This window comes from Fusarium redolens (genome assembly GCF_020744475.1).
Source record: "Fusarium redolens strain MPI-CAGE-AT-0023 chromosome Unknown BKA55scaffold_2, whole genome shotgun sequence".
NCBI classification, from domain to species: domain Eukaryota; kingdom Fungi; phylum Ascomycota; class Sordariomycetes; order Hypocreales; family Nectriaceae; genus Fusarium; species Fusarium redolens.
Window position 1 is genome coordinate 1879868 of NW_025763665.1, and position 9411 is coordinate 1889278.

General features: G+C 50.3%; 4 protein-coding genes across 4 annotated transcripts; 2 read left to right on the forward strand and 2 right to left on the reverse strand.

The window, feature by feature from the left end:
• Positions 1–617: 617 nt before the first annotated feature.
• Positions 618–2675, forward strand: BKA55DRAFT_534024 (uncharacterized protein; the record flags this gene model as incomplete). Its single annotated transcript, XM_046189543.1, has 1 exon — positions 618–2675. One exon carries the CDS (start codon positions 618–620, stop codon positions 2673–2675), a length of 2058 nt encoding a protein of 685 aa, XP_046055058.1.
• Positions 2676–3121: 446 nt separating this feature from the next.
• Positions 3122–5857, reverse strand: BKA55DRAFT_554909 (uncharacterized protein). The gene has a single exon (XM_046191613.1). It carries the CDS (start codon positions 5615–5617, stop codon positions 3251–3253), a length of 2367 nt encoding a protein of 788 aa, XP_046055059.1. The 5' UTR covers positions 5618–5857; the 3' UTR covers positions 3122–3250.
• Positions 5858–5977: 120 nt separating this feature from the next.
• BKA55DRAFT_554914 (apolipo protein O-domain-containing protein) lies at positions 5978–7014 on the forward strand. Its single transcript, XM_046191614.1, has 3 exons — positions 5978–6084; positions 6141–6230; positions 6283–7014. The coding sequence occupies exons 1-3, from the start codon at positions 6058–6060 to the stop codon at positions 6913–6915; spliced, it is 750 nt and encodes a 249-aa protein (XP_046055060.1). The 5' UTR covers positions 5978–6057; the 3' UTR covers positions 6916–7014.
• Positions 7015–7262: 248 nt separating this feature from the next.
• BKA55DRAFT_589682 (uncharacterized protein) lies at positions 7263–8579 on the reverse strand (the record flags this gene model as incomplete). Its single annotated transcript, XM_046194979.1, has 2 exons — positions 7263–8383; positions 8438–8579. 2 exons carry the CDS (start codon positions 8577–8579, stop codon positions 7263–7265), a joined length of 1263 nt encoding a protein of 420 aa, XP_046055061.1.
• Positions 8580–9411: the final 832 nt, after the last annotated feature.

The following is a 9411-nucleotide window of genomic DNA, read 5'->3' on the forward strand; positions in this document are numbered from 1 at the left end:
CTTACAGGGCCCCCCTTTCGTCCCTCCTTGTCATCCAGCGTGGCATTGAACGTCTCGTCGCGCTTCAAGAACCCGCAAATGGTCCCTGTCCCGCACTATCAAGCGCGGTTTCGCATGGCGTGCGTCTCATGTCTATCCTGCTGAGCCGACATTAATAGGTGCCAGTCGCCCACCCACTTGGACCGCTGCAAGCCCATGTGTATTTGTTTCAAACCCTCTCGTCCTCCCATTCTTCCTCTCTGGATTCCTGCGCGCCCTTTCCGGACGGCAAGGGCGACTTTTCCCGCGATGCCATAAGCTGTTAACTCATTCCCTTCTTCTCTCACTCGTTTGGCTGTTTCACGCCGTGTCTTAATGCGCCCTTGACGCAAAGAACCAAGCTCATCAACCGGATGATAGGCCAGGCTGCCCATGTGTAGATGAGCGCACGGATCGTGAGCCTGCAATCTGTATTACGAGCACTCCTTCATGAATATGCGCCAGGGCATGTCATCTGTCTACCTCTGACCGCTTTTACTTCGACATTCCATTCTGTTACCTTCGCTTAAGACCCTTTTTGTCACATTTTCACTTCTCTATCCGATTCACAGCTTGTCGTCCTCCTTCACGTTTCCAAGATGAAGAAGCCGTGGAAATCAGCAGCCAGCACTGCTCCCAGTGCTCAGCCTGTTGATATCCAGCAGTCTAATATCCGCGGCAGGATATCTGGGCCTGTCCCTATTTCGACTTCTTTGGATGACGAGTTCCCAATTCGTAACCCAGGTACCAACATGGCCACACCTGTCCAGGGTGAATTTAAAGAATCCCAGACTGAGCCCACCATATCGCGCAACGATTTCAGATCTCCTACGTTTCCGGAGCCTCGTCGAAATGGACCTCACGCTTTCAGGGAAGAGCCGAGGTCGTCGTTGCATGCTCGACAGCCTGGGACAACAAGTCGCTTGCAAAAGACTGAACCATCTAACAATGTGCGGCATTCCTTCGTCAGTGCGGACACAAGGGACAAGGAGCGCCCGCAACGAAAGCAGTCAACTCTCCGAGGCGCATTGGGGAAACTCTTCAATCGAAAAAAGAAACCCAGTGGCAACGACAGTTCCAACAACACCGATTCAGAAGCCGGTTCAACGCCAATGCGCCCCGGGCCTTATCGCCGATCAACGGGTGAAGATGGCCAAGACTCAGTGCCTAGTTTAAGCCATAGAGACAGATCGGCTCCCAGGTCACGGAGTCGGCCTTTCCCAGGAGCAGAATCTAAGCGATCCGCTTCCCTGCCCATCACTGAATTTGATCGGGCACTAAGATCCCACTCTATTCGCCCCGAAGATGTTCGTGCCATCGAGAGCGCGCGCAACTCACTGAGCGCGGACTTTGGTCTATCGCAAGCTCGGATAAGTGCAACCAGGTTGCGTGAGTACAACTTGGCAGGACTTTCACCGCGACCTGCTAGTAGCCATGGCCGGGAGAGTCGGCAAGACCAGAACGATGACAACGCCCACGAGATTGGCCGTGCAATCACCAGCGACCTCCCTGGTGTGCGGCGAAGATCGCGGAGCTTATCGGGGTTGCCAGAGGATAACCACGGCCATGCTCGTCGACGCAGTGATGAAATTAAATATTGGAGGGAAAGCTACGACCCAACCTTCATGTCCCCAGTGTCTTCAAACGCCGCAGAGGGGGAAGGCATCGCCATAGAAGAAATCGAGCAGGCCCAGCAAGTAGAAGACGTTCCAAAAGAAACACAGGCAGAGCCTTTCAATTTTGGTTCCTTTGCAGACATGAAGCAGGTGGGAGGCATGAAAATCACACATGCAGCAAATCTGGAAACCCGGATCAACAATCTCGAATCTCGGGTGTATAGGTTGGAGCAGGTTCTCGACCGAATGTGTGATGCTGCTCCAAACTGGCAGTCACACCAGGGACCACCAGACCGACCCGCGCCCCCAATACCTATTCAGGATCACACCAACACGGATTCGCCAGATTATCAGGCTGATCGAAGCAGATGGGACCATAGAAAAAGTTTCAGTCGATCCAGTGGGTACCCAAATTATCGAAAAGCAGGCCAGAGGGGAAGCGTGTTGTTTGATACACATTCTTCAGCTATTCTGAGTGATGACAACAAAGACCGCCCCACCTCGACTGCAACAATTCGTGGTGCGGCTAGTCTCCCAAGCCTTCTTAAAAACAGCCCCGAGATCTTTACCACGGACCATTATACAACTCTCCTTGCCCTGATTCATACGGAACGCTCAGCACGAGAAGCCTTAGAGACTCAGGTCAAGACCCTTGGCCACCAACTGAGCATACTGTCTCATTCTGTAAACACGAACAGCGGTTTCGATCCACCTCCGACAGCCAAATCCTTTGGTGACAGGTCTGCGTTTGACCATGACGATGACGATAATCTCACATCCTTGGCCATCATGACAAGATCACAAAGTCGACATATCGATCCCGAGGACTCGGGCATTGGAACCGGCCATGGAGATGAGAGCGAGTACTCTGATACTTTTGAAACCCCTCGTGAAGAGGGACATAGCTTCGGAGCGTTCGGTGAAGATCTGGACAAAGAAGATCTTGCGCAAACCAAGGCGGCACGAACGCTTTCCTTATCACAACTCACTATGGGTCGGGGCACTCAGAGGTCTTCACAGCAGGTTCATCGGGTAATATAGCCAGTTACGGCTCTTGACGGAACACGCTGCACCATCGAGTCGCTCCAAAACTAACATTCCCCGATCACACATATATCTCTTATCCAAGGATACTTAGTTGTACGATATCTGGTGGCATATGACTTATGACCTCTCTACGACGACCGCCTTTGTTATCGACCGCCTTCTTCCTCATCATTGAACACATCCCTACCGCCACATTCATTAAAACTATTTACTTGTCACATCTACTCTTTCTACAATGGGCGTCTCGATAGACATAGCGCAGCGCTTTGGAACGTGTGGCATGCTATTGTTTATGTTTTTTTTGTTTGTATTTTGCATCGGATACCCACCCAGTTATGGGTGTCACAGGTTGGCGTACTGGGAACTTTTGGGCGAAACAGCGTCATGTCACTTTGAATTAGCGATTGAAGGCCATCCTTGAGAATAATATACCAAGAACCATAAATATTGCCATTCTGGCACGAATGCTTGGCTCGACTTATCTTCTACTGCGCCTGACTGCATCTTTGGGCCTGCATGCCTTAATCTACTTGATTACTTTTGATGATACGTCTATGAATTCCATGTTCCTATGGGTGGTGGTCATCCTTTATTCCCCAGCTCCCAATCAAGGCCATGGATTTCTCGTCACCAGGTGCAAGTCTCTCATCCTGAAGCGTGTCAGCGAGACAAGTCCAAGGATCCCTGCCGCCTCCCCATTTTAGCAGATTCTCTTTCAACCGCTCTCCGTTCTCGCGATCGACGGCACCTCCATTCTCACCAGCCTTGAACACAACGCGCCAAACACGCTCAGCGAGCACACGGTCAAAGAGATAACTATAGTAGGTACTTCCGTAACTATGCAGGTGGCCAAAGAATCCCTGCCAGCAAGTATTTGGCGGATCTCGAGGACCATGGGCAAAGCGAGCCTTGATATCATGGAAAACAGCAGTCGAGTCAAAATTTGCATCCCGCATAGTTGACGCGTGATAGACCTGGTCTACCATTGCAAGAATGATCTGGTTCTCTGTCTCCAAACCTTCGAATCGTTTAGTCAACCGGATTCTTTCAGCAACAAGTTCGTAAGGCAGAGGCCGATCTGACTTCCAGTGGCGTGCAAAGAGAGATAGGACGGTAGGATCAGCGGCGAAGTGCTCCATGAGTGTCGATGGTAGCTCAGCGAAGTCAGTCGCACAACGAGTCCCAGAGACATTCTGGAAGCTAGTTCGTGCAAGAATAGAGTGAATAGCATGGCCCATTTCGTGGAACAGGGTCTCGACAGATTGGTAAGATAGCAAAGAGGGCTCCTTAGAGTTCTCACTTGGTTGAAAATCGCAGACGAGTGCAATAGTAGGCAGTTGCTTCAGTACACCGTCAGCGGAGGAAGTCTCCATGCCATCGTTGGCTGCCATCTCGGGTGACTCGAAACTCGGCCCACTGCTGTCATGATCAGCAGCGACCTCTGCTACTTCGTCAGGGAGAATCTCCCGGGAACATCTGACTGTAAAATGAGCGGGATTACCGGACTTTTGTGGACGATGAAACAAATCGCAATAGAGAACGGCAATTAGTTCACCCTTATCAGTAACAACATCAAGTCGTTTAACTTCAGGGTGCCATGTCTCACCAGGTAGAGTCTCCCGCAGCACAAGACGGATACCATAAAGGCGATCAAAGAGTCTCGATAGGCCTTGTATGACAGTGCCAACGGAAAAGAACGCGTTGAGCTGATCTTCTTGTCGCTGTCTAGACCTTAGGTCAACCCTGATTTTCTCCATATAAAAATCTTTGTCCCAGGCCTGGAGTGGGACGTCTGGAAGGTTGAGTCTGTCTCGCTTCTTCGAAACCAATTCCTGCAGTTCGGCCTGAACTACGGGTGTGTTGTTATTTCTTAGAGCAAGCAGAAACTCCATCACGGATGCAGGAGTCTTGGCCATCATGCGGTCCTTCAAGGCCATGTGACCATAACTTTCGAAACCTGCAAGCTCTGCGAGCTCACCTCTCAGCTTTAACATAGCCTCGAGGTACATGACAGTCTCTTGAGACGCGGTTCGTTGGGCCAGGTAAATTTCTTTGCGAGTCTCCTCGTCATGTACACTTTGAAGTGCTCCTATTGCATCTGAACTCAGAGTGGGTAGCGTGATGTTCTGCCGTACTTTGAGCGTGGCTGCGATGCCTGGGTAAAGGCCATAAAACTTATAAGCCGGGAGGGTAATTTGTTTTCTTGCTGGTTGCATTCCCTGTGCAAAAGCCGATCCTATTTCGCTGATACGCGAGGACAAATCCACAAATCTGTCTCGTGAAGCTTTTGGCAAGTTTACAGCAGATTTCATAAAGTCCAAATTGAGCTGAGAAGCCACAGTTCTCTCTTCTTCCGACCACACCTTTGTAACTTCAGGTATAGATAGCGCCTGACTTAGTTGATCGCTGAGACCAGTCATAGTATTAAGCTGGTTCATGTACTGATAAACCATACCCCACGCGTTGGCAGCCGCTTCTTGGAACCGGCTATCTGGATGCGTCATACGAACGAAATCCGAGAGATCCAATACACGGCATAATAGGTCGCTAAGCCGATCAAGGTCGCGGACCACCGCTCGATACTCATGTACTGAGGATGCACATAAGACTTTTCTAACAATATTTTGTGCCCGTTCGAGGTTCTTCTGAGCGAACTGTTGGAAGCCATCAGGGCTGGTGAGGTATCGGTTCTTGAAGAGACCTTGGCTCTTCTTCAAGCTGAACTTGGGAAAAGATCTGCCCGTGGGGGCGTCGAACAAGTTGCGTAAAACAGTATCATCGTGATTCGAGCTCGCGGTATGATCGACCGGTGTGCTTGGGGAGATAGCCTGGGCTACTGCGGAGGCAATGGAGTTCCATCGCCGTTGTGGAGGTTTGGTCGTGTGTCGAACACATCTATTACAGATCCAGAGGCGATTGCCCCTCGAACTCAGCATTATAAATACGCAAATAAGATCGAACCCATGAATCGATCCAATAGTAATCGAAGTGATAATCCCGTATTCTCAATGGCAAGGAAGAGTCGCAGAAATTTGAATGAAAACACGGGTGGGATATGCTTAAGATACTTGACTTTAGACCAAGAATTTAAGATATCGGAGGAAGACTTTCAGAAACGACTTTCCTGCCTTGTCGGGCGTTCCGGCCTCGGATCCGTCCCTTGTCGCGGTACCTAGGTAGGTTGAGTTGTGCCTTCATGCCCTGCTGGGACTGAAAATCTTAGTCATCCCATCAACGCTCCCGAGCTAGACTCTGAATGGCCCAATGGAGCTTCCGTCCTAGATTTTCCGGCATTGGTGATTGTGCTCACTAGCATCCGACGTCCATCTTGAATTCGCGTGACGTCTTTCTCACCCACTCGTCAATTGAGCGCACAATGGCTTCACGAGTGGTGTTCTCACGGGTCAGTGATAATTCTGAGCTCTAGATAAGCTTCTTCATGCTAATTGATTTGTATAGTGCTCCCTGGCACCGCTGGCGACCATGGCCCTCGGCGGCATGGCACTGGCTCCGGCTACTGTTTTCGCCGAAGGTCCCAGTGACTTCAAGGTTTGTCATTGAGCATTAATGGCCTTCAACAGTTTTCCTAACAACACTATAGCGAAAACCCATCTACGATGATTACGATATCCCGACGGCAAATCCCGCACCTGTAACACCACCACCCGTTGCTGCGACGCCCGTTGAGCCGGTCGACGATGAGGAGAGGCATCACTCGCCTACTCCTACTGAGCGGTTGGCTGTCCATATCGGTAGAGGTCGCCTGGCTCTGTACAAGTACGCAGTAGCTGCTGAGAACAAAGTCAACGAGACTATGGATTCAGCCTTCAATCTCGAGCAATCTTTCACTAGTACCATCGCTTCACTGGCTCCCTCCCGTGAGAGCGGCGAGCAGCTCATGCCTGGAGCCATCTATGTCCTGGTCGCTGCTATGGCCGGTAGTATCATTACTCGCAATCGCAGTATCATCCTCCGCGCCTCGCTCCCCCTCGCCCTGGGTATCGGCGCTGGCTGGACCGTTCTCCCTGTTACCATGCGCAACATCTCCGACCTCACCTGGAAGTACGAACAGAGGTTCCCTGTTATTGCTGAGTCTCACGTCCGCCTGCGTGAGAGTATTACCAACAGCATCAGCTTTGCCAAGGCGCATAGCCAGGTTGGCGTGCGTTATGTCGACGAAAAAGTGACAGACGCACGAGAGGCTGTTGAGGGCTGGGTCCAGAAGGGCAAATAAAGGATTTTAAAAAGCGAGATGAGATGTACTATTAGATAGAGTTCCCAAATACTGTTCATTTGTATCAATGGCCGGTCCAGCTTAAAGCCAGCTACCGAAATCTGTATGTATTTTGAATAGGCTGGGTTTTTTTCCTTTAAATAAAAAAGAAAAAAATTCCTTGCCGTCGTTTCTCTATCATCCATTCATGACCTAACGACGTGACAGCTCTCTATATGCTCTGTTCCTAAGCTCTTGTCCTCTGAGCCTGTATCCTGAACTCCATGTAATGCGAACCCAAGCCTTCTGACTCAACCGTACGCCCCTTATCATTCCCTCACCCTTGTACCGTCCAACTGACCCTTTCCCTAAACAGCCGTTGCAACTGGCGCGGATTCGGACGTCTTCACCTGCTTCACAGGTCTATTATCGGACATTCTCCGCTTGCGCTTCTGTTCAGTTCCTTCTTTTGACTTGACCGGCTGCGTATTAGCCTCTGTGTTAGCCTTCTTTGCAGCCTTCTTTGCGGCTTTCTCTGCAGCTTTCCCCTGCAGTGGCTGATCCAGCCCTCGCTTGCTGTCTATGGCACGAGCGGACTCGAGGTGTTTTTCAAGTGAAAGCGCCTCACAGATGCTCTTGTAGTTCTTGGACTGGTTCATTGGCTGGTAAGACTTCGACTTTCCAGGGACCATATTCGAGAGCAGGAACTTGGTGTTGCCGAATCGGTTGTCAACATCGATCGCAATCTTAACATAATGATCGACGACTTCTTCCCAGGGTGCCAGTCCGCCATCAGCTTCGCTCCTGAAGCAGCTTGGATTCTTCTCGGCCGCGACTGCAATCATCGCACCGTCCGCACCGAACTCTTTGGCGAGTTGGAGACCTTGATCCCTATTCTCAACGTCGCCGTTCATCAAGCAGGCAACACCATACTCGTGGCAGACTTCTGCGATCATACGGAGCTGCCCTCTAATGGCCCGCTCTCTTGGTCTCATAGGTGTCGTCCGGCAATGAATGGTGAGTCCTGTGATGCCTGTCGCACAAAGGCGACGAACGAGTGCCTCTGTTTCCGCTGCAGTGTCGAGGAGTCTGATCTTAACGCTTATTCCAATCTCAAATTCAGGAGTGATGTTCTTAACAAGAGCCTCAAGAATAGCGCAGAGTTTATCTGGAGTCTTGAGAAGGGCGGCACCCATTCCTCCGCTAGTGCTGAAGGGCTTTGGGCAACCGGCGTTGACATCGATGCCGGCAACATCTGCGGCCACCAACCTAGCGGCTGCTACTGCGCGATCGGGATCTGAAGTGCCAATTTGAAAAATGAGCTTGTCTTTTTCAACCTCTGGCAGCATTCTGTAAATGATGCTCTCCTTGGCGTCCGGAGGAGGGTCCTTCTGGCCATGGGAAGAGAGACGAAACCACTCTATCGTTTTCGAATCTTCGTCAAATCGTCGAGAAGTTCCAATCATGGAGTAGTCCACAGTCTCAGGACCTGTTGGTCAAAGTTAGGAAACAATATCTTTACATATTTTCCTGCGCATCTTACCCCAGACAAGATCTGCGCCATACTTGAGAGCCAAGAGTCTTGATGGTAGCTCTCCTGAACGAACCATAGGCGCGAGAACAACCTTGCCGCGATAATCTACACCCCGTCGGGGAATGGGTACTCGCTTGACTTCTGTAGCCATGACTCGTCGAATTATCTGCGTGAGCATGCCTGTTTGGCAACTGTTTACATTCTTCTCCCACTTGGTAGCACGACCAATTCTTGGGAGTGCGAATGGAGGCGATTTTCATTAGTCATCAATAGACATTTCCTTATCGATAAGGTTACAAAGTCTATCCTCGGGTCCTTTTCTGGTCCTGTCTAGGCTTAACCTAAACTCAGGGCTGAAGAAATTGAGAAACCAGCTCACTGGCTTCGACAGGCTGTCCTACATGATGCCTGTGATATTGAGACATGCAGATGCAGATATTGCCAAATCCAAGCGTGATTCGCGGGGCAAGGATACAACAGGGCAAGGAATTCGATATATTTCATGACCAAATCAACCTCCAGTGTGGACCATCCGTGACAACCTCACAGGTAACTAAGGTCATAGATTTATCTTTTCTACGAGCCTCAAAAGAGTTCAGTATGAATACAGCCCAACTTTGACCATTTATTTCTCACATAGACGCCTGGTCAGAGGTCTCAAGGTTAACGCTGATAAATTGAGAGTGCCTACTGGCAAACGTATCACAGGGGGACGAACTCCTTTATTTGTCGTTTACTAGGTCTTACATAAGACTCCACAGAGTCCGAGTTGCATATCTGCATATCTATCAGCCATCGCTTGATTCTAACTATGTTGTCGTGGTTTCTTCATCGAGCAACGTGGTCGGCGGTGCAAGACCAGCCCTTAAGACGCCATACCATGCATGCGTTGTGATAGGGAGCCTGGAGCACAGTCCTGCTGGACATAAGCTTTGTGGACACAAACTGCAATACGAGGTCTAAAAGAGAACGGCCTCGGCCCG

What these genes read in the sequence shown, in the direction of transcription:
- BKA55DRAFT_554909 (XM_046191613.1), bottom strand. Translation starts at nt 5,617, where the DNA reads ATGCTGAGTTCGAGGGGCAATCGCCTCTGGATCTGTAATAGATGTGTT.
- BKA55DRAFT_554914 (XM_046191614.1), top strand. Translation starts at nt 6,058, where the DNA reads ATGGCTTCACGAGTGGTGTTCTCACGG. An exon ending in CACGAGTGGTGTTCTCACGG is followed by an intron (nt 6,085 to 6,140) that starts GTCAGTGATAAT and finishes TGATTTGTATAG; the next exon opens with TGCTCCCTGGCACCGCTGGC. An exon ending in AAGGTCCCAGTGACTTCAAG is followed by an intron (nt 6,231 to 6,282) that starts GTTTGTCATTGA and finishes ACAACACTATAG; the next exon opens with CGAAAACCCATCTACGATGA.